The sequence below is a fragment of the Diadema antillarum genome, unplaced genomic scaffold, assembly GCF_040938485.1.
Source record: "Diadema antillarum isolate AM-2024a unplaced genomic scaffold, OU_Dant_1.0 scf00000200, whole genome shotgun sequence".
Taxonomy (NCBI): domain Eukaryota; kingdom Metazoa; phylum Echinodermata; class Echinoidea; order Diadematoida; family Diadematidae; genus Diadema; species Diadema antillarum.
In genome coordinates, this window is record NW_027271089.1 from 15914 (window position 1) to 41414 (window position 25501).

Below are 25501 nucleotides of genomic sequence, written 5' to 3' on the forward strand. Positions count from 1 at the left end.
GTAACTCCAAAGAAGTAAGCTGCTGTATGCATCATTCTGATTTTTCATTTGCTACTATCGTACATTGTAATTTAAGTTACGGGTTATGAGATTTAAAAAAAAAGGGGGGGGCTTTACAGGAAACATTTCTGGATGTTTCGTAACTATCGCTCAGTGAAAGAGACGTCATACTGTTCATTTGTTTATCGTCAATTATTTCTTTTTTTGATGTAAAATGCCGACACGATTCTGATTTCATATATCCGCATATATGACATTCGAAACGTATATCTGTGTATAAGTTGTCTTGGGAAACATCTACTATTGCCCTGCGAAACTTTTTGTATAGTTTCATCACTGTCCAATTCGTTATCATCATGATAGAATGCATACATATGAACGTGATGTCGGATTAGAATGACCGTTAAGTGCAGTCATTGCACGCCCTGTTCATGTTGACTAAAGTGTCTGATTACAGTTCGATGGACAGAATGGCAGAGTGTTCGTCAAAGTCGGAACTGAAACAAGAAAGTCGTGGGATTTCAAAGTTTCTCACGTTTGTACAAATTAGTGATATCAGTCATAACGGCGTGCTCAAATTGGTAGTAGTGATGATGTCACTAGCGCACAGATCATCCATTGACAACACTGTGTCACAAGTCTTCACCATGGTAATCTTTCTTTCTTTTTTTCTTACATGAAATTAATTGGTGATACGACATTTTGCTCCTACGACAATTTCTACGGTCTTATTTGCTCCAAGGACTTAAGAGTTGGGTTAGGCTTGTGATAGGCCGGTTTTAGGTTTAGTTTGATATGAAGATTAGGGTTAGGGTTAGACCACTGGGTTATGTTTGTGGGTAGAATTTATGTTTGGCCTAGCGTGTAGATGTTTCATGGGAGCAATATTGTCGCAGTAGCAAATGTCACGGAACCTAAATTGATAAGATGTATGAATAAGATGTATCCTTCGCATCAAGTTACGATGGTTTTTTTTCATAACCTAGCTGGCGACGATAACCACCACTGAATGACGCCAAAAATTTTAGACCATTGACCAGAAACGTGAATAAGATAAAATATTGGGGTGCAAACCAGTGTGATAGTTGTGCAGTGACATGATGTATTCAGTGAAAACATTCAAAACTTTAAAATGCCATACGTTTCTTATTTTCATGTCCGATTTTGACGAATCTTGTATACATCATTCTGCTTGTCTGATATTGTGCGGAATTGCACTATAAGTAAGTGGTGATTCGGATAAATCAATTTCATTGTCACGTGTTCTTTATTATACGACGACTCAGCCCGGGGCGGTGACACCAAATTAATGCTGAGAGATAATAGTACAAACTTAGAATATGTTTGTGTAGCTCGCGCACTGTGATATTATACACCCTGTTATACCATATGTCCCAACAAATTACAACGGGACCTTCCGCAATGATAATTTTTAAAATAGAGAATCAATCCAAATACAATTTCAGGTTATGAAACTATAACTCATTGTCCACATCTTACAGAAAACCCCATTCGATTTGCTTCAGTGGTCAAGGAGAAATGAGGAATTTTGTAGAGCATGTCAGGAATCTCTTCCCTCCAAGTTCTGTCTATTGTGTTTACACATTAATATGCAGTTCCAAGAGCATTCAAGCGCTAAACTTGGAAGAGTCAGACTCATGACATGCTTTACAACAATCCACATTTCTCTGTGAGCGCTTAACCAAATTGAATGGGGTTTTCTGCAAAATAGAGCTGAGATGTTACATTTTAAGACACTGAAGTAGCATTTAAACAGTTTAATCATATTGTGTGTTAGCAATGCGAAAATCCGATTGTATTTTTTTGGGGGGACATACTGTATAGATACACATGGAAAAACATCTCTGAATTTGCATTCATCCAAGAAAAATTTTTAGTGTAAAATATACATCTATATCTACATCTATCTATCTGTCTATCTATCTATCTATCTATCTATCTATCTATCTATCTATCTATCTATCTATCTATCTATCTATTGTCTGTCTATACCTATCAATCTATCTGTCTATTTATCTATTCATCTATCTATCTATTCAACTATGCACAGTTCAATAAACTCCTTTATCTAAACAAATTTATGTACTGAAGCTGTAATACAACGAACGAATGATTGAGTATACTCTTTTCCCCTTCCTGTTCTTTTTTTACGGTAGTTGGCCTTTCCTGCACCCCCTCCCCCCACCCCCCCCCCCCCCCCCCCCCATCACCCCCTTCCTCCAATGGTGCCACAAGAAGAGTCCTAGTTACGGTTGTTGCGGTGTTACTTTGACTCACCTCCTATTCTGGAACCACGTCTTGATCTGGGTCTCCGTCAGGTTGAGCGCCATGCTCAACTCCAACCGCTTGCTGACGCTCAGGTACTTGTCGGCCTTAAACTCCTCCTCCAGCCGTTCCAACTGTTTCGACGAGTAGGCCTGACGCGGCTTGCGGTCGACGCCAGGTTTTCTAGGCCGCCTGCCGACTGGCTTCGGGCCTAGCAAAGAATAGAGGAAAAAATAATAGATATATCAGAGGTTTTCCTTTTAGTCTGGTGTAAGATTTTAAAGAAAGGCTCTTCCATGTCAACCCTCTGAGAAATCTTGATGCAAGACTCATATATTTTCTCTTACCGCTGCAAACTGCTTTCTTCTTACCACCACATTAGTTGTGTTTGAGGGTTCTCAAGAAAATGGGATGCATGACATTTATATAATGATATCTATCTCCTCCCCCCCCCCCCACCCAGTCATATGGACTGCAATGTAGGACATCTTGAGGGTTTTATATCATTCACAGATTAAAAAAAAATAAAAACATGAAATGTATAGAAGGTGTAACTATGTGTGCAGAAAATTTTCAGATTGCGGTTATGCCTTGACATGCACCTATCTGACCTTTTCTCTCTCCGCATAGAATTTGCAACTTTAAACTATATCATATTCCTTTCCGTCATATCCAAAGGCAGTAACCATTTTCTTCTTAGTTCATACGTGTTTGTGCTGGTTGTTTGCATACATTCTATGTCCTCGAAAATGTGCCTGTGTCTATGTGAGAATATAGACAGATAAACAGAGCTGACACTGAAAAGAATTTTTGAATTGCTATTACTTTCCTCTTATTGTTATTATCGCTGTTATCATGTTATTGATATTTTTATCAATATCATTCGAATTGTAACCGTTGTCAGTAATTAATGTGTAATATTTAGGTCGTTTTCTCTCTTACTATGTGAGTCCATAACTTTGAAAGGCAACCCGACGGACACGTGTAGGTGATCCTCTCATTCTCTTTCTTTCGCTCTCTCTAGTTTTAATTTTCACTGATTAACTTTGATGAATATTTCTGTTTTGACGGTACATACCGTCAGCAAATAAAGCTTGGTTTTGTACACGTTGAATCTTGCCGTAATGTGTCACAGACGTGAATTCGGCGTATCGGGAAAAAAAGGGTTGCCAAGAAGCTAAGCACGGATGGGTATTTAAGAGCACCGTGTTTTCAGCTTGACTACCACCTGCACGAAGTCACGGCACGTCATTCAAACGTCTGACTTCTTAAAAGTCATCCGCTAAGTGGTGGGACTCGAACAATCACGCCTCGGTGCGTCCTCTCCAACGGGGACGATGAGGGAGGGAGGAGAAGGAGGCGTCCGCTAAAAGATCATCATTGTTCTGTACATTAGTAAACGCGCTATTTGCCATTGCAAATACCCTGAATTGGCATGACTGGACGTGCTGAAAAATAGTATTAAGCTAAGTGACTTTGTGGGGCTTTAAATGATCAGGGAAGTTTGCTTCAAATATTTTATCTTGTTCTTTTTTTTTGTAAATTCTTTCAAAGCTAACGCCGCATTTTGCCGTTCTTTATCGAACCGAGTGCGCCTCGTTACTTTTAAGACGTATAACGCTAATTCATATTGCTGTTTATGAGATTGATGGGGCGTAAGGGAAATTGTAGCGACAAAGGGACGGGGGGAGGGGTGGGGAGCTGATGGTAAACCAAAGACAGACCAAAAACAGTAGTGTGCAGTCTCCATAATGTCAGTAAAAGTTTTGTAAAGAGCAAAGGGGTATGAATAGGCGACGGGATTCAGCGGATAACGGCAATCACCGCTTGTGCGAAGATCACCCGCCACCGTTGCCGTAACTGTCCCGACACCGATCGATAAATGGCGCAGCATAATGTGTAGAATATTTTCTCGAAAGAACGCCTATCGTCATTTTATACGCAATGTTTTCACTTCGGATTAGCTCAGTGATCAGCATTTGATCCCCATCTCTCTCTCTCCCTCTCTTTCTCCTCCATCTCTCCTTCCCTTTCACTGCCCTCTCCTTTTCTCTCCCTCTCTCTCTACCAATACATTAATTTTTATGTCATTTTACTTTAATACCTGTCTATCTCTCACTCTCTCTAACGTTCTTTCCTTCAGCCGATCTATCCATCTATCTTTTTACCTATCCCCCCCTGTCCCTCCTCTTTGTCATTTGCACACTTTCTATCTCATTCCTCAGAAATTGCACTACATAATTATTGTATTCAGATATCATCAACAACAACATGCGTTTTGTAGTAGTTACGTCACCGAAAAAGTTGTGTTGGTGTCGTCGAAACAAGTCATTCGTATCATACGGTATTGTCGTACGGACGGGAGTCTAACTCACAGCAATTGTCAATAAAATCACAAAAGACGAAAGGACAGTAAACCCAGCAAATAATCAGTTATCAGGACTATTACTGGCGCCTTTACATCTGTCTCCTATCTGGTCGTCCTGTGTGACTATTATTGTTGCACACATCAACAGATCGGACTTCTGAAGAGACTGATTGTTCACTTGAACAACTGGCACTTATTGAAAATAGGTATTTATACGATCGATTTGTCCCTTCTATTTACGACCATTAATCAGATCTTTAAAAGCATTTCAGGGTAGACAAGACTACACAAGTAGCCCATAGATTCTTTGTCGAGACTATATCAAGCCAGGAGAATCCGTGTGTGACTTTGTCTTGAGAAAGGTTGTGTATTTCTTCTTTGAGCGAAGAATTATCATCTAATTATCGTAGCCTTTTTAGAATAATTGTGACAACAGGCCAGTTTAATGATATAAAATCAAATTAATGGATATTCTCCCCCTGAGAACATAGCTTTTCAATTCACCTGTTCCTAGTGAATGTATTTCAAGACTTGGAACCCAGGTTGCTTGCATCAGTTGATTATGTAATATACTATGTCTTATGATAACTATCTCATTTAGTGGTCAAGAAAAATCTTTCTTGTATATCTCCCATTTCAGTATCAGATTGATATGCCAATAAACCGTTTTTTTTCCATCAAAATGTGAGAGTCGTAAACAATTACTATCAACAGCTTATTACTGTCGATTTAAGCTTAGTGATGGCTGAGTGCCTCTGTCGTATAGCGTGGTTTGTTTGTATGTATGTGTGTGTGTGTGTGTGTGTGTGTGTGTTTTGGATTTAATATGCTTAAAGATTCCTCAGCTTTTTAACATCGACGTCCTAAACGTCATCATCATCGTCGATCTGGGTACACTTGCTCTCATTTCTTTTGAAAAAAAACCCACAAACAAACAAACTAACAAATCAACTCATCTCTGCACGTTTAGGGGAAAACGACTCTTGTAAGATACAACACTCCCCATGTCACTGCCCTGGATCAACATATTATACGGACAGGTCGAGTCAAACCAATATGTGTATTCTTTTCTTTGGCTGATTAACTACGTCCTGTACAGCAACCTAATTATCATTTATCATCGATGCCCCTCTTCGGGTCTTCTCTGGAAGTTTGTTTCTGACAAGTTTACATTCAATAGAGCCAATACTATCTATTTAAGGTAATATTTCAGGAAAAAATAATACATTTTGTTGTATTTACTCACATGTTCAGGCTTATGTTTCCTCAAGATTCGTGCTTTTGTCATGTTTGTTTATATTGTTGCACCAAAACTCTGGTATAGTCACCCCAAAATGTCTAAAAACTCATCTATTTCAGGAAAGTTTTCCATAGCCATGTTTGTTGCGACATATTTCTGTAGGCTTCCAAATTACCTTTTATGAGTTATGATTCAATTTATATTATCATCAGTCCATGGTAAGTATGTATCGTTACATAATACAATGTAAGTTTCTTTCAGTTAGGAATCGATTCATGTTATTTGTTTTATTAATTTGTTTGTCCTTTCATTTTGATCATATTGCCATGCCCAGTCTAGTATAGTCCTATTATAGAAACTATACGCAATATAAATTTACAATCATTATCATCATTATTATCATTATCATTCAAGACGAGCAATATTCAAGTATGGATGATATTTGCACTTTGTCTTTTTCGTGTTTGTTTGTGTGTGGTTTGTTTTTTGTTTTTTGTTTTGGTACTGATGGTATTATGTACTATCAAGTGATAACGATGCTTCGATGAAAACAACGACTGTAAATGTAACAGTAAATGGTCCTGATATTAGGATCAACACTAATTGAAAATGGTTTGTTGCAATAGTCATAAACATAATATATGGCACACATCGCTATGCTACTTCTATGTTATTACATTCTCCTTTGGTCTTTAAAGTATCATTTTTTTTTCATCCTCATCAATTACTTCTCCTAGATAAACTAGTACTACTACTGAATTCATACTCTCTTTTCAACTTCTCCATCAATCTGATATCACCCCTTTTCTTTAAACAGGTTTGCTGACGCTCCCGCTGCTGCTACAACAGTGATAGATACCACTATCACCTTTTCTACCACAAAAACATGGTATATTTTTGCTCTTGTTCGAGTTGTTGCTTCATGCAAAGAGATTTTTAAAAAATGCTTTAACCTTCTCTGCTCCAGGAATGGAAATACACTGTGCAGCTTCGTTGGAACGTCAACTCATGATTTCGATCAATGTCGAAGGTATCCTGTGTGCTGCGAGTAATTCTAAACTTGTTCTAATCGACTGTCCCGTCTTTACCAACATAACTCTCCCTCGTCACACTTGTCTCGGCAGAGATTGTCTTTTGGGGGGCCAATGCCCAAATCAACGTTCCATAATTGGCCCTCGTCTCGTGTTGGGCCGTCTCATACCTGCAGGGGGGTTGCGACACGGAGCCGTATCGCCGGTTTACGTGCAGAGGTAAGTAATAGCGTTGAGCGGAGCGTGTGCGCCACTTGAGCTTGGTCACACATAAAATAGAAGAAGGAAAAAAAAAAGAACAGACGGGGCGAATTGATTTGCTTGGCCATCGCTTACGTATTAGTGGGGATGTAGCCGATCCTTTTTGGAGAGGAAGAACGTGGTGCAAGGGAAGATGTGCATAACGCGTAATTAGAGAGAGATACATCAAGTTTTAGGGCTGAAACTTTACTCAATTCTTCAACACTATCCGGGAATGAAAGACAAAGTTTTTAAACGAACCCGTGATATAGCCGTGGAATAGAGTTTACAAAAAACTGCAAACATATCAAGAAACACAAACAAATATACAAAAGTAGAACATGCATGCTCGGCGTAAACCTACTCATAACCAAACATAGGCCCTAAAATGTTTTGATTCTAAATATTACAATGTTCTTAAATGCAGGGAATTCTGTCCTATGCAACCTGATATAACCTTAACTCTAGATCAGTAGTCAGGGAATAAGCATGCAGACATGTAAAACGATTAGTTTGTTTTGTATAATCATGTCGCGAAAACGCTATAAAAAAAGAGGAAGATAGTTCCCAGGTTGACTTGGTCAACACGAAGTTTCAAACAAAAGAAACACAATTGCACTGTGTCTGAATAATGCGATGTAGTGTAAAATGCCCTAGACTCATGATTTGAGAGGGGTGTTTTACACAAAAATGTAAGTCGATCTTAAAAGTTAAGATCAACTTAAAAGTATGGCATGATGCGTGTGTCTTCACTGGTACTCTATACCTAAATGAAATTTTGGAAACTTTTCATGCAACCATTGATATACAAAATAAAATAACTGGCAGATTACTTTTTCTGTAAGTTTTGATAACTTATAAAGCGGATCATTAAAGCTGATAAAATTGAACAGGGAAACCAGTGCCATACCATACTTAAAAGTTGATCTTAACTCTTAAAATTGACTTAAAGTCTTTATGAAATATCCCCAGAAGGCCCTTGATTCGAATTCTGCCTAATGGGAACATCACTGGACAAGGTGATTCATCCATTTTTTTAAAATCCCTTTAGACTCATACAGCTGATAAAAAATGGCCTGACAATATAACCAGAAATACTACTATGGCATGGGCCTTCTTGAAAATCGTTGCTAGCACAGTAGAAGCTACCCTATAGATAGATATAACGAAAATATTATCGCTTAAAATAACGTATATCTATACATGTGTGTTCGCGGAAGTGTATATGTAAATTCAACAGGAGAAAAGAGTTCAACAACAATTATTCATTGAAGTCCAAACAATTTATATAAACTGCTTGATCTTTCTACACCTACAAGGCCCATGAAAGACCTTTATGCCACATTCTCTGTTTTACAGGAGCGAAATTGAAAAAAAGAAGCAAATCTTGTATTTTTTTTTCTTCCTATAATGTATTATGTAGTAAGGTTTTAATGAGAAGACGAGGAAAGAAAAGTTGTCCTTTCTTATACTTAAAAGAAGAAGAATACCAAATGTTAATATTACGAAGTATAGATGAACGCATATCATCAGTCACACTGTTTCAATGTAAGCGTTTGATTTCTTTTTTGTTTAAGCTTTAACACACTTCCTCGTGGGAATTCTTATTGAAAGTGAAGATGGTGCACATTATCGTCAACATACGATGATCCAAACACGTAACAGTAATGATGATACAGACAACATCAGCATTGATAATCATGACTTTTGCACTATACCTACACTTGACAATGCACCGATAATGATAACATATTAAACTGTCAATACGCTGCACAGGATAATATCTAACGTGACGTACGCTTAACAAGCTTGTTTTGAAGTGCGTCGCATTACATTTCTTTTGCATTTTTCAGATAAATCTAACTTTCGATGATTTGACCGTTATATTGTAAGTATGTTATATTCTATTGAATATCCAAGTGGAATGGATTTTATTCCATTTCGTCATATTTTATGCATTTTGGCTAAGAAATATGAAAATAAATTCAAATTGAAAAACTGAATAATAGGCATCAAACGTCGTTAAGGGTTTTCTGCTTCCGTCTGGTTAATACTGACTTTCCTTTCATCTCTTTCCTAACATTATATTTCGAAAGTTGTATAAGTATTGTGAGTGTCCAATTTTCTGTGTGGTCTGGGAAAAAATACTCGTCACAACTACAAGCATGAATTTGGCATAAACGTGTACCCTTTAGTGAGAAATCGCTCACACAATTTCGAGTCTGATGTCTTTAGCGCTGACCATCGAAAGGGGAAAAAAAGTTTATTCTGGTCACCGGTGATTTTGTTTAAATTTCAGACCAACAGTTTAATCCTTATGAAGCTGAAGATTATTCATTTAAATCAAACCATTACAAGTCGAGAAGGGGAAGATGTTTAAAAGCAAGAACATATATCCCTGTTAAATCTGTGAACGTTGAAATAATTATGTTTAGGCAAATCGTTTGATATTGAAAATTATGGGTGTTATGTCGTTGTATGTTATGCTTTAGATTTTTCAAAAGGTGATGTACGCACATAAGAATTGAATCGAGTCGTATTGAAAAAGAATGGTTGTGTGAACACGTATTGTCTTCAGATGCTTCAGTGTTCATAATCAGAATCCGGTGTCTGAGGGTCGAATGATAAGTGCGCTTTCGTTCTTCTCCGTTAGATCCGAATCAATTCTTGCTGTATTCAGTGCCACTAGAAAAGGAGAAAAAATATTTATCGTGTCCGTGAATGGTTGTCCTGTTGTGTTGCGAAATAAATCGTTATGATATCACTCTGATTGTTGACAGGAATCTCGATGAAGGGGCTTGTCCTCAAGAGTGTTTTAATTTTGAATGATATCCGATAGCAGATCATCTCACGTCGATTGTCCTCATCGAGAAAGGTATGCATGGGATGTTTGTTTATCGAGTTCTCTTTCTAAAGAATTAACCAGGGTGCGATTTCAGTTCATTATTATTATACGGTCCCTGAAGAGAAAAACTAAATAATAAGCCCATGGAGGTATTGATCGTCCCCTATAACAAAACCATTTATTCCAAAGGTGGGATTAAACCTAGCCGAGGACACGCAGCTAGTCCCAAACTAATAATTAATGTTAATGTTCGTTGGGTCTGACATCGACTTAAAGCTTACCTTCGACATTTTCTTTTTCTCTCTCTGTCTCTCTGCCTTCTTCTCTCTTTCTATGGCGTGAAACAAAGAAGACTTTGAAAGGAAATTCACGTTGGCCTTGTGACAGTCCGACTTCCAACAACCTGCAATCGAAACGAATGCGCACCGCTATTGTCTAACCCCTGCTCTTCTATTAGTTCCAGTACCAGCTTCGCAAGCAAAACACTCTTAAAAACCTTCGACGCAAACAAAAACCCCTCGCCGGACCATTCAGGGGACATCAGATTAAAGTGTCTGGCATATATCAATAACTGTACAAGTAATCCGACTAAGCCTTTATTGTCAGTCAAAGACGATCTGCGCGCTTCCCTTTGCTATTCAATAAAAAGTTAGCCCGGCTTCAGTGGTCGAGTATAAGAGAACAACAAGGCCGCCATTTGAATTATTAATGGCCAGTAGAGCAGGCTTTGATGGAAACCAGTCACCGAAACGATTGCACTAACACAAACATAACTGGACCATTAGCGAGCTAAATTGTGATTAAGACACCTATGTTAGTGGCCCACTTTACGCGGATTAGAGCAAAAGTGGGAGTGTGTTTGGGTGGCAAGTCGTGATCTTCAACGTCGTATCTTTTAAAACTTTCAGAGCGTCCCCGTTTCTCGTCCATTTGCATTTTTTCACCCGACAAGAGGATACGTGTTCTTCCGCTCTATTGACAGTATGTTTTAGGATGCTATATAATGTTACTCGATCGATGCCTGCCCCATTGTCCCATTTGAAGTATCGACGTGACATGAATCAAAACTTTTAGAACATTCTGAAGGTTTTCTGGCTTTGTTTGGGACGGCTATCGAAGTCGTGGCAGACGGGACAAAATCCATAAGTCGCATTGTTGCTGATATAACAGAATGTTATCGGTGAGAAACATAGATGAAAGCGAGAAATGCGATCATAAGGGAGAGGGTGAAGGGTGTCTAGTAACTCTCGTATCATCTTCGGGTGTTGTATCTCAAAGCAGAGAACTATCAATAGGGGAAGCGAGCTTTCTTTCATTCTTTCTTTCTTTACTTGCTTCTTTTTTTTTCTCATTTCGATGGTGATCGATGTGGGTATTTGATCGATGTGAACTGGTGCGTGTAACAGTGTTTGTAGAGGAGCGGGAGAGAAGGGTTTGGAGGGCCGGCTACCTGTCAAGACACATTAATCGAAGTAGTTCAGAAGAAGAAGATCAGAAGGTAGTATTCAGCCGGACCCTGGGAGGGGCTTAATCGGCCCCGATCCCTTCTTGTGTCTCTTTCTCTGTCTGCCCCCCTCAAACTCATCTTTCTTCTTTCATCTTTTCAGAAAAGGAGAACAAGAAGGCTTTAAAATCTATGACAGTTAAGACTCCCTTGAGAACTTGCAGATGAATAATGAATATTAATCTCTGGTGCCAGGGCAAGCTTGGTCCATGGTTTTAAACGGAAAGGGAAGGCACCATAAAGACAAGCTCCTGATAACAGTTAATGGATAATGAGTTGGAAGGGGGAGGGATTTAATGTCACATTAAAAAGGGGAAATCCATGGATACATGGGACACTTGTGAACCGTCACTTAATGGTGGCATAAAAGAAGTATGTCAAAGGGCTCCTATAGTGCTGTTCCTCTGAGTACAAATTATGCCGGAAGATGTATGTAAAGATTAACCCCAGTAAGAGTGCTATAAAATGGAAGCAATTTGGGTTCGTGAGATAGTTTTGACGCATGATTATCTCTGAATGACAGTGTGAGGTTTTCGAAGAACCTTAGAAAACATGAAAGTACCACGCTATGGTTGAAGATCATTTAAATTTAGCCCAGATTCTCCGATTTAGTTAAAAAATGAAGAAAAAATGCAACTTTTTTCCATGACTCCGCCCAAAGATCTGGTCAAAAAATGAAAAGCCCGAAGGAAAGAACCTACATATTCGTCTGTTGAGAATGATAAGGGCGTTAAGTTGCCAGAAAACCCATAGTGTTCAAGACAACTTAACGCCCTTCTCATTCTCAACAGACGAATATTATAGACGACGTCTTTTTGTTTAATAATCTGTATTATTCTTTAATGTGTTGTTTAGTTACAATACAATAGACTTTGTTTCATTTTCCTTATAAGAAATACCACTTTAGTCCATTGTACTAAGGAGGGGGGGGGGGGGGGGGAGTGAACCCTTAAGGACACTGACAATGGTTGCAGAATCTTCAGTAGACCTTATTGCAGTATATAACTATGGTCTTACTCTCATTGTGTTATATTGTTGAATGTCGTTCACATGACAATCTTGCTTTACTAAGCATCCTGTGCAGACAAAATGACGAAGTCTTCTTTTTTTTTGTTCAACATAGATAAGACAACCATCCCATGAACAAATCTTTATAAATACATAGAAAGTAGATACCGACATGCACATCATCATTGCATTATCGACTAGATTGAGCAATTTATGAATTAATTAGTGAATAAACAAATCAAACCATCAAACAAAGGGAACCAACACATGGTTTGTGGTTAATGTTAAATCTGGGAAGGAATTTGGCAGGTGAGAAGTAAATAAGAGCTTGTCTTTCTCTCTGCAAAAGCATATGCAAATGTACAAAATATAGAAATTCTTGAATGGGTTTAATTTTGCAGTGCCTATAAAACATCGCTGATATTCCAGATGGTCCACTTAACAGTCCCCAAAGATCTATATTTTCTTGGAACTCATAAAATGCACAAATTGTTTTTGTTGCTCACAGAAGTGTAAATGATGACGTTTTGCAGTATTTGAGGAGTATAGGTTGAAGAAAAATGGTATCATCTTGAGCAAAAAGTTGACAAAAATGACTTGGGCCCGTGGGAAGTGAATTTAGATTTACCAAACAACAATAAGAAACATTGGCTCTTAAGGCAAATATTGGCAGTCATATGAATCAAAACAAATATTACGTAAACGGTACCCCCATCAACAACTGCGACGTATCCCACACACCCATACTTTTTTTTTTTTTTTGTTCACAGAAGTGTAAATGATGAAAATGTTCAGTATTTGGGGAGCAAAGGTTGAAGAAAATGACACTATCTTGAGCAAATAGTTGACAAAAATGATTTATACACGTTGGAAATGAACTTTAGCCAAATATTGACAGTCAAGTCAATCAAAATAAATATTTCATAAACTGCACCCACAGCAACAAAAGCGACGTGTCCCCCACACCCGAACTTTTGATTTGAACTTTTTGTGTATACAAATTCACTTTGTGCTTGTCTACAATCTAAGATACTAAGGATCTACCCTTTTTATATACGTATTATAGACATTATAAACACCACAGTCACGTGGAAATTATATTGTTAATTGTCATTTCCATGAAGCTTCCTATCAGATGAGTGCAGCAAAATTACTTATCGATGAATGAGCATCTGGAATCAGAATAAATGGCTATATCTGTATATGATTGCCTAGTAAAATTTTCTGCTTTTGATATCTTTATTTTTCATCAAATTTGCCAAGAACCTGTTCAGAAATCACCAAATGATAATGATCTATTTGACCCTCCAAAAAGCCCCAAAAAGTGTACCTTCATTAGATCTGTAACAACCGTTTGAGTTTGTAGCTTCTGTTTCATTCATTTCATCTCCTGTATGACTGTTTCATGGCGACCTTATTTGCTGTCATTAATGCAGCTGTATATGCGTGTCAAACAAGGTAACTGCCCTGTAGCTATACGTAGGACAACACAACAACAACAACAACAACAACAACAACAACAACAACAACAACAGCAACAACTCAGATTATCAGGGTTGACGTTTCATGTTTGAAATCTTGAGTTGAGTATGATCTGTGTTTCCTGATTTCGAAAATATAGTTTCATATACTCTTAACTTCATGTAGCAGCTTGCGGGACCAAGCTCCTACAGGCGATACGACAAAGTGTTCCTCATAGACAATAAACTTTATTCAAAGTATCGTAGTAGAGACAAAGGGACATTCATCTTCATTTCAATTTTATCATTTTTCATTTCCATGGAAAAAAAAAACAAAGGAGAAAAATTTTTCTTTCCATCGAAAAGAGGATTTCTGGGAGATTTAAAAGATTCGAAGAGTACACGTATCACGCAATTCTACACAGCACATTGCTGTACCACCACGGTGAGGTTTCCATTCGAAGAAGTGTGCCAGACTGGATTCAATTTCAAAATATATCCCGTGTTACATCGTGTGAAGTTTAGTTCTAGGACTGTGATGTATGACTGTCATGAACTGCAAAGATGACGTGACACATACATGAAACACCCGACGAGATAATTAATTACTATCGGAGAGGTTGTGTCATCATTGATCAAAGTCACATCAGATAAATCAATGCGCGAAGAAGAGCGTGAGTAATAGTGATAGTGCAAAACGACGAAGTACAAGGAATATTTCCACGAAATGTAGCAGACGTGATCGTATATTTAATGTTGTTGTAGTAAAGTAGGCCTATAAATAATGGAGAAAGGAAATTAAAAAACGAAAGAAGTTGTAGCGGTGGTTTAAGGAGTAGTAGTAATACCAGTAGTATCATCAAAAATAGTAAACGATAACAATACAAATACATTTTTTTAGTAGTTTTTGTATGATTATCAGGAATCATTACACTAGTTAATTTTAGTGAAGGCAGTAAGCAATAGCAGAAGTTGCAGCAAAAGTAGTAGCCAAGATACAGCTAAATTGAATCAAAATGCGCAAGAGAGCAGAGTTATAGAAGCATTCTTAGAAATAGTATGAAGCAATAAAATTTGTCGGAAAAAAAGAGTAAGTCAATAATAACGATTACACGTACAGGGAAAAGGAGTAGGTGGAGGACGTACCTGATACGGGCGGGCGTCCGAAACCAGCGGGCTGACACCATGGCGACCACGGGGTGGCGGCGGCAGCCGTGAGAGAGTGGGGTACGCCGAGGTGGTACTGGTAGTCAGCCAGGGGGGACCCCAACGGGCCCGCGTTCCATCCGTTGGGCCCAAGCGGCCCCATTGAGGCTACGGGTCCAATTTCCCTGACCGCTGTGGGTTTGACGAGGCCGACGCCGACCTGGCCTTCCCGCTCAAGTCTCGGAACGACGCGGCTCGGCGACTGCCGATCTGTGATTTTAGCGGAATCGTCGATCTCCAGTTTGTTATGCGACCCGTCCAACCGGCTTTCCACATTGCTATTATTGTTCGAGTCAATGTTATCGTTGTCGAGCTTAGAGTCCGTCTTTGAATTCGACGTCGACGTGTGTCCGTCGCTGAGGATGTTTGCGATAGAGAATGACGATCTGGTGGTTGATGACGTGGACTGGTGGCTTTCTTGACGGTGGTCGATGATGTGGTGATGGGGTGAGGGCAGAACGACGGAGGCGTTGGCCATTGGCAAGCCGTGGTTGAACTGGTGGTTACTGTGGTGGTGATGATGGTGATGGAAGTGGTGAAAATTATGACCCTCGTGATGCGGGGGATGATGAAGTGGAGACGTCGTGGAAGACGGAGACAACTGATCACGGCACGAGTCCGGTGACGCCCTCTCGTCGATGTCGTCCCCGGACATCTCAGCGCTATAATCCACCGATTCGTTGTCCGAGCGCTGCTCCGGCACTTCTTCGGTCGTCATCATGCCTGTGGTCAACACAATCTTTCCTTTCTACCAAAGATACCAAAATATCCTGAGATGGGATGCCTTTGCAGGTCCCGACAGTTAATGCGGATAAGTTGACTACGCTTCACGTCTGCGAGATCTTCTTGGGGTAGTTCGACAACCATCACAGAGCGTTAGCACGAGCTAGGCATTTTCTTTTTTTTTTTAATGGATGATGCTGATGAAGGATGGCGACGACGGGTCCTTTCCTCGACAGAAGTTATTCTTTTTGCCGCTTCATTAAGGTATCTAGCACGGTCTTTTAAGACGAGTGGAGTGTGCTCCGACGATGAAAAGGAGGTATAATCAGGGGAGATGCCAAGCGGTCAGAGGGCTTTCCCCCCTTCTTCTTCTCCTTAACAAATCACACGTCATGCGCAGAACTAGCAAAAGCGGTATGTCAGTCAGTCGAGCGTGCGAAGGGTTGTGCTCGCGTGAAAATGAAAAGCGATAGACGACGGACGGAGAAAAAAAATGTGGGTGATTTAGGGAGCAGAGCTAGGCAAAAAATCGATATCCACGAGCAGTTTGTAGCAGGAAGGAAGAAAAGAGAGGTTGAAAATGTAGCAATGCGTTATAACTAAACTCGATTGGAAGCAGCCATCACCTCTTTTTTTCTTTTTTCTTTAGCACGTGCGGATTTTTTAAAAAAACAACACGGATAAAGGTAAGTTACGCGTCAATTATCTTTGTCATTGATCGAGAAGCTACTAATGCCGGAAAAATTCGCCAAGGCTGACAACCGTAGACAATTCGGTCCTTTCGGGACAAGATAGATAATGAAGATGTCAACGGAAAAGCAAATGAGAAAGAAAAAGAGAAAAGGGTAAAAACCCCTAAAAATCATAACCAGTCTGCTATTTTCCCCCTCTCTCGCGTCTCGCCGGTACAACGCGCCATTAACCATAATACGTTTGATATGAAGAAAGTTTAATACCCTCACCTTGCACACACACGCACTCGCACGCGCACGCACACCATCTAACATGACGAGCACACGATATACAAATGCACACTTAGAAGTTTTTTTTTTTTTGCACTCAGTTTAAGTTCCTGTATTTTGTATCCTTCCGTTATCTCACCAATTGTTGTTTTCTTTTCTTAATTCTTCTTTGGAATCGTCCTTTTCTCTTCCTGTATATGTTTAAAGATACATCGCACTTTGAAATATTCTGATTTCTCTTTTGCAATAATCTTAATCGACCCTTAGTTACAAAAAGACAAAAATGTGATAAAGCAATGATCATTTCTCCTCGTGATGTCATGTGATAATGAGGTGTCATACTTTCGCACTAAATTCCGCTTTTCCTATGTTATTATGTTGTGTTAAAGAAAAAGGTGTACATATTTATCATTATCATTATTATCTAAGTTTAATTGTGTGTAATTGTCTAAGTGTAAGTGTAGTTCTATACCATCCTCAAGTTGGTTGTCAGAACCAGTCTGAGAATGAAATCATCAATCCAAGAGAATAGACAAAGTTTCATCACAATCTGACCTCATATGAATGTTATGGAGTTTTATAATTTCATGATTATCATTATAAAGTTATATAATAATTTTTATGATTATTATTACAAAGTTTTATAATTATTGTTTTCTTAAAGCGGTTATATGAAATGGACTGGTGTTTTATAGACACAATTTCATACGAAAATACGGCTGTCTTGAATCTTTTTGGACTGCTTTATCACTGTACTGCAAGAAAAAGTCTCTGAAATCCGCCAGGATGCATAGAAGATCGAAGCCACTGGATACAATAAGACCCTACGTTCTGTTTCCTTTTTGTGTTTTATTACTCTGCAAAAGGGTCTTATTCATACATCATATCATGAGCATGATTATTTACTGTGTTGTTGCTTTTTTTTAAATCAAATGGATTAAGCTTCAAAAAGTCAGTGCTGGATGACATGTCAGTGTATACATAATGCCCAGTGACTAATTTTTTTTCTTCTGAAAACGGAATTGAGAGAGAAATAACACGAACAAGATAGACATGTCCATTAAAGTGAGCATGACTATGGGACTTTTCTATATTTCTTTTGACATACTGAAAAAGTAATATAATATTTGTATCATTTTATAATCATTATACTCTTCTGTTGCTGTACTGAAAAGTGATATCGCTAGTTGTAGAACACTCTTCGTTGTCTTCTTCATTCACAGTATTCAACAAGAATATTTCTGGCATTTTTTTTGGGGGGGGTGGGGTGGGGGAGGGGTTCAGCACGAATATCTTAACAGGAAACATAACCTCTCTTACTGTTTATTATACTTCTTGAGAGAGGATTGAATATGAAATTGCTGTAATAAATATCCCTGCTGGAAAGAACACAGTGTCCCACAGTGTGTTTACAATGTGTTCACATAGTTGCCTATGTGAAAACGCTCGAATTTTACAGTTTGAAGATGATTGCAAGCTGTAGTGTGGTTTTTCACAGAGTGTTCACACATAGTAATGTTATGTTTCACGCTGGGGATTGCTTATTCACAATCTGTTCACAATGTTAACAATGCTCGAATCTATCAATGTGAAGAGATTTCACGCTGTGTTTCACATTTTGTTCACACTATGTTTTACATTGTGTAACACACTGTGGCACACTGTGTGTGTGTGTGTGTGTGTGTGTGTGCTTTAGCAGGCATTTAAGCAACAACGGAAAAAATGAAACCAACAACAATTTAGAAATACCTTATATTCACAATAGACAGGGTGAAAGTCCCTTGTGTGATTAGATGAGTATTTGCGGCATTACTGAATTGAAACATGCTTGATTCTTTGAAAACATTTCGTAAGATTTGTAAGATTCAAATTGAATCTTTCGACCCCCTATCGGGATATGAGACTAAATACATGCCATGGTATAAAAGATAAACAAAAGTTGTACAAAGCACGTGCATGAATATGCATGCATGAATAACTTAACGGCAATGGAATATAAGACATTAAACAGTCTATACTCCTCCATCGTAACAGGTTGATATTTCATTAAAGCCTACCCCTATACGAGTACGCCAATGAAATCATTTACATCTTGATGATTTTTTTTTAGTCAACAATACTCCAGAATTCGACGGAAATTTTTGATGAGAATTAATTTTTTTCTTAATACAATTCTACATCTTTGCAAACCGAGTTCGTGAAAAGAGAGTTTACTGACCGTAACGACACTTTTAATGTGGTCGCTTAATGAGGAATTCGAAGCTTCAGGTTAGATGCAGGGCTTACAATTTACATTTTCCATTAATTGAGGCTCATGTAATGCCGAATTTTTTTTTAGATGCACATGTAACTTATCATGCACAAGCAAATACTTTACAAGATTTTGCATGAAAAAAAATCATAGTTAACAGACAAAAAGACCAAAAGTTAAAGATCCAAATTCATTTATTGATTTTTATCATGTTTACATTCTGCAAGAAGATAAAGAGAGCAGCATTCACAGGACGACAAGAAACAAGCAAGCAAACAAACAAACAAACAAACCAAAAACTTAAACACACAGTTAATCAAAATGTCTCACTTCTATAATACGATGCGTGAAAAATAAATTTGCTGCACTCCTGCTTCCTACGATTTACAATTAGTGTCTGTGTGCTGTTCTGTTCTATATGTGTGTGTGTGGGGGGGGGGGGTTTCAGGGGATTTGATTGTTTTATGTTTATTGTCTTCATTTCAGGTTTCAATAGACATAAAATGCTTCAAGATATGCAAACATAACAGGAAATTGAAAATAACATGAGAATAATAAAGAATACAATACAAATAATAAGACGATGACATGGAAATAATTACAATTTGAATCACAGGCTTCGAATATAATTTAACCTTCTTTATTGAAATTTGATGGTATTCTTTTTGGCAACTTACTCAAGATGAAGAAATGTGAAATATAATATTCGAACTTTGAGTGCACTATACTATATTGGACAAGACTCTTCAGACAAGGGCTGGTAGACAAATTAAATCAAACCAGCAAGCACAGCCACGTACATTAAACAGTGCTAAATGACTCGTTTCTCTTGGTGAAGAATATCTTGATATTTTCTCGCTCAATTTAGCATGTGAAAAAAAAAATTGTGTCACTTAAAACCCGATGGTTGTTGAAAACTGAATCCATTGTTAGCTTGTGTGTTGCAAGATAACATAATATCAACATTTTCTCAAAACCACCATCTTTTTTGACACAGCGTTCACCTAATGAAGTGCATCGTATAAAAGAACTGCTTTTCTTAGGTTCGATCCTGTGGCGCCGTGACCGACCAATCACAGAAGCTAGTCGAACAATGTACGGTGTGTCCCCGTTGGAAGGTAATATGAGAGGGATTCGCTGCACCGTCGCTGTGATTCCATATAAGCCTTCTGACCAGATAACCGCCGAACCCGGCCCGGGGCGCAGCCGTGCGGTGGACCCCTATCGACAAAGTGTCTAGTTGGCGAAAACTCGCGGTCGTCTCCATTTGATTTGGTTCTTTAAAACACTGCGGCAGAGGAAAGGAAATACGAAGCGAAATGAGGCTCTTTAGTTGAGGTTTTTTAAGGGGCTGCCATTTCCTTCACCCTGTGCCATGCGATGTCTTCGTTATAACCTTGAATTTGTCAATAATGTCGACAAAAAGCATTGCAGTACACGGCCCATTGTCTGAAATCAATTTCTCTCTTTACCGCTCTATCTTTACGTGTTAACATTAATGAGTCACGTTAAACTATTCACCACGAAAGAGATATTCCATCACCACTCTCAGGTCTATTCATATTCTTGCCCTCCCCCCCCCCCATCTTTTCCCCTTGGTACCGCAATGCCAGTTAATTCAAAATAATGTCACCAACGCAACGAGTGTCTGTTAATTTCAGTCATACAAGGGTGTGATACACATTTGCATTTGACAGAGGTGACTTTAAAAATCAAATTAAAAATGAAAGATATGCTATGAGAACTCATCTTTCTTTCCGTCACGGTTCCCTCTGCAGATCCCGAAAGAATGGTGATCAATTAATGAGTTTCCATTAATCAGTGCAGAAGACGACAGGTATGTATTTATGCAAATTCTGTTTGTATTAATGTTTTGTCGTATATTGTTTTCATTTTCACTTGGCAATTTTGTGTGCTGACCTCATGGATCGACTTGAAAATTTCCGTAATCAATGATAATAATTAAGTAATATTCTTTAAAATCTCCACAGTATATTTTTAGTCCAAACTGTCATTGAAATGTTTGTCGTGTATTGCTGCATACCCGATTTATATCCGGCAAAAGAGCGATCAATCGTTTTGTCAATAGCATTGTTTATATCAAAATGTTGCTTCTGAAATGCTGACGTTATTTGAATTACCCACAATAGATACGCAATATACGCAACATATACTAGTACTCAACAATACCAGTAAACATTGGGTTAATATCTCTTTACAATATATAAACGATGGTATCATCATTCTTTTAATGTATAAGATGTGTTTTTCCAGACGATATGATAATAATAATGATGATGATAATAATAGTAATAGTAATAATAATAATAATAATAATAATTATTATTATTATTGTTATTATTATTATCATTGTTAGTATTATTGTTATATATATATATATATATATATATATATATATATACATTGTCACCGTCCCGGGAATAAATTGTTTTAACTTTCCCCATTTTCAATGCACGTCAAAACCTGTATATATACACGTATATATATTATATACATCGTTACCTGCATTAAATAATTTGACTAGGTCAAAATTTTACCAAAACAAGGTTTTTGCCAAAGTCTAATCTGCTCTATGAGACACAGCTACCAATGTAATTGCCCAACACATATTATGCCTCCAAGTGGTGCAATCAGCCAACATTTATGAGTTGAATCTTGAATAAAAATTGGAAATTGAGAAAAGCAACTTATTTTTTTTTTCTCAAAACTATCAAATAGACAATCATTCTATGAGGGTGACGATATCATAGGTGTGTGTGTGTCTTTGGATATTGCTGCTTAAAGACATCAAACCTCAAAATCAGTCAAGAAGACCCAAAATGAACTATTGGGTGTTTGTTTCTTTGTTTTTTAAAACCTATTGGACAATCGTTCCCGCCACCATCCTACATTTTGCTAATTTTGTGATGTACAAGGTCACACATTAATTCCACTGCTGGCAACTTCAAATTTCTTCTTTGCGTTCCTGCAAAATTTTACTATCTACGTTGTCCGAGCTTTTTCTTTCTTTATGCAGTCATGGTGATGTAAGGGCTGCGTGGTCTGTAATAGTCTTTATAACTCATGACTAACCAAGGGATAATACTTCTAATTTTACTTTACAGTTACTTCACCAATAGCTGTCGGTTTCTTTACAGAAATAAGATGATCTTTATCAGCACATCGCAGCTGTCTTCCCTTTTTTGGGCATAGATACAATATGAAATCACACCCACCGTGCACTAGATTTCTTCCAAGTTTGAGGGAAAGTGTGAGTAATTGTATATCTGACATCAACGCTACCGGTGCCAAAATGTTATTTTTTGTTTAACAATGATCTTCATTGATTCTATAATTCTTATATATTGCTGCTGGTGAAATTCCGCAAATAAAAACTCGTCGATATTCTTCCCCAACGTATGAGGTCATTTGAAGCTCCAGCGAACCAGTTTATAAACTCAAAAGTTGCATTTTGGGGGCGCCAATCAGGATTATTTAGCGCTAAAGACTTGTAAAATCTATGTTATTAATATATTTTTTAAAAACAATTTTCAATCATCTTCATCAAGTAGCCTGCTGATCGGTGAATCAACGCGAAATATCATTGTTCAGAAGTTACAAATTAGATGTTTAAGAGGCGTTTTGCCCCCCCCCCCTCAAAGTTGTTGAAAAATCTTGTGTAGTGCACACTCTGTTAGACTAAGCTGATATACAATCTATTATTATGTATCAGATCTTCTTGTTCAGTGTCCCGTAATGACAGATACAAAATATCGATTCGGGTGAAGCTCAGTTTACAAACGCTTTCACAGAGGTGTGGACGTAAAGCTTTAATCCTCCTGTGTTCTGTTTCTCTTCTCTCCTCTCTTTTTTTTTTTTTCGGGGGGGGGGGGGGGAGGAGGGGGAGGGTGGTATCGATATCCCTTGAGCCTTGTCTTGCAAGAAGACACCCAACTCCGGGGTACCAGTCTAATCGATCTACACCGCCAGTCTCTTCTGTACCTGCAACCTCGAGTTATTTTAGTACCTATCAGACGCATAAAGAGCGTTTTTCTAAAAGACGCTTAAAGCGCTTCATCAACACATGATTAGCTTAGCAAAGTAGAAACACAAATCTTCAGAAAGTCAGATTTGACTGTGGATCCCACATTAAGTGAAGAGGGTCCCACTTAAAGAATGAGAAAGGTTGTTGTTGGCTTACACAAGTCAATCGAGGTGTTATAGGGAAAGTGACAGTCAAATAAAACAGACTCCAGCTCTTTTGTAAACTTATAGGCTGTAAGTTGAACCCTGTTGGTGCCCCAATTCCGTATCTATAGTGTATATTGGTTGCAAGCGCTTTCCGAATTATACGAATATATTATCAAGCGTCATGAAACTTTGTCCTTTCCGCAAATTTAATCATAGCTGCGCAAACTCTGCCATTTTCATTAAAAACAGCGCTGGTATAGGGGCTTTCGGCGTTGATCTCATTGTGTGCAGTCGACCAATCAGATCCGCAATAAAACTATGCATGCCAGATACTGAAATAGCATTACGTTCGGGATAGGGGGGAATTGTACAAATAAAAGGCCATTAGAGGCCAGGAATGGCAGGGTTTTTCTTTCAAACTTCTGGTGGTATTCATCCGCTATGGTTTCATTACTTTTTATTTTTTCCCTCTTTCTTTTAATCGACATATTGAAGAATATCATACAATTAACGAATTCATTCTGCACTATGCCTCGTCCGTCATCCAGTGTCATATGGGTTGACTCGCTCATAACTTTCACATTAACCATAAACTTTTTAGCGTTTGAAATGATATTACAAACCATAACTTGCTCACATTATTTTGAAGAAGTCATGCTTGGGATATTACAGGAGAGAAAATACAACAAATCATATCATTAAAAAATAATCTTAAGGAATCTCTTATATTCACATGGACAAGTGTAAAAAAATGTATAATGACACCTTTGCCTCATTTAAGTCTTTAGGACCTGGTGTCGTTACGATTTCTTGAAAACATGCAAGATTTTAAAGTTCCATGCATGTTAGACTCTTAAATTCCTCTTTTACTTTTATCCCATTGTAATGAGAAAAAAAACGGGAGAATTTTCCATTACTTTTCTTTCTTGACTTTATTTGTCGAACTCAACGTAAGTATGAAGTGCTATTTCTCTTTAAATGTATGCAAGGATGGTATTATTAACTGTCTATTGGTGCCGTCATGCGTGTTGGTCAATGCAAACGAAAGGTTCTCTTTTCACAGTGCATGCAAACAAAATCATAATGCACAACACAGGCTAATAGGATTTAGTTAAGTAACGGAAAGGCAAACAGAACGGGGAAACAGAATTGAAATAGAAAACGAGATCGGGTTGAAAAAAAAAAGATTGTCGAGTGACTTTGCGACATATAAGCGCGAGAAATAAAGTGAGGAAGACAGGAAGAAAGAGAGAGAAAGAGACGGGGGGGGGGAGAGAAAATAGATCAGGTTTTGGTGGTGAACACTTTTCGTGGTTACTTCCGAAGAAACATTTTCCAACAATAGCGATATCGACGAAACAAAAGTGAGATCCCGCGGAAAAAAAAAAACAAGTGAGAAAGAAAGAGAGAGAGAGACTCTACGGGTTTGGCGCCGATCTGTCGAAAATCTTCTTATTAGAATCCATTACAAGTCGATAACCAATATGTTTATGATTATGATGCATTGCAAATTGGTCGATCGATTGTCAGAACAGACATGGGCCAGACAGCCGAGCGATATTGTGGGTTACAGGTCGCGCCGATGTCTCCCTTCACGTGGCGTAGTTTGTTGACTTCTTGACGTTGACGCTGAAATTTTGTGGAGGTACACTGTGCCCCCCTGACGCCTCTTCACCACCCCCCCCCCCCCCCCCCCCACCGCCATCTCTGGGCATATCACTTGTCTTATCACCAAAGCTATTACCGGAAGTTCCACCTTAACAATGACATTACAACTCTGAGCTTCTTATACAAATTTGTACATTTTTAACAAAAATCATGTGTGAATGCTATATTGGGGCATTTCGCAGTCATTATATAAATATTAGGCTGGTACAAAATTTAACAAATAACGTGATACTATATGTCTAACTACGTGAAGATGTCAGAATATGAAAATTGGCTTCTTTATGTTAGAGAAAGTTGTGTTTAATTGCTAAAACACAAATGAAATCTCAGCAAGGCGTGCGTGCACACACGAACACACAAATGTATATATATGTATACATGTTGTGTGTGTGTGTGTGTGTAATACTGAAATATCTAGTTTTTGAGTCACCTACGAGGTAACATATAATGTGTCATAGACTGGACTGCGAATCCTCTTTCTGTGAAGTCTGTAAAATATAATCACTGCACATACTGAC

General features: G+C 38.2%; 1 protein-coding gene across 1 annotated transcript in view; it reads right to left on the minus strand.

The window, feature by feature from the left end:
* LOC139723781 (uncharacterized) overlaps window positions 1-15909 on the minus strand; it is a 28073-nt gene extending 12164 nt beyond the window's left edge. Inside the window, exons 1-2 of the mRNA XM_071634990.1 lie at window positions 15129-15909; window positions 2299-2497 (exon numbers count right to left, since the gene is read on the minus strand). Of these exons, the coding sequence (XP_071491091.1) occupies window positions 2299-2497; window positions 15129-15909 (980 nt within the window). The remainder of the gene's footprint in view (window positions 1-2298; window positions 2498-15128) is intronic.
* Between the last annotated feature and the right edge of the window lie 9592 nt (window positions 15910-25501).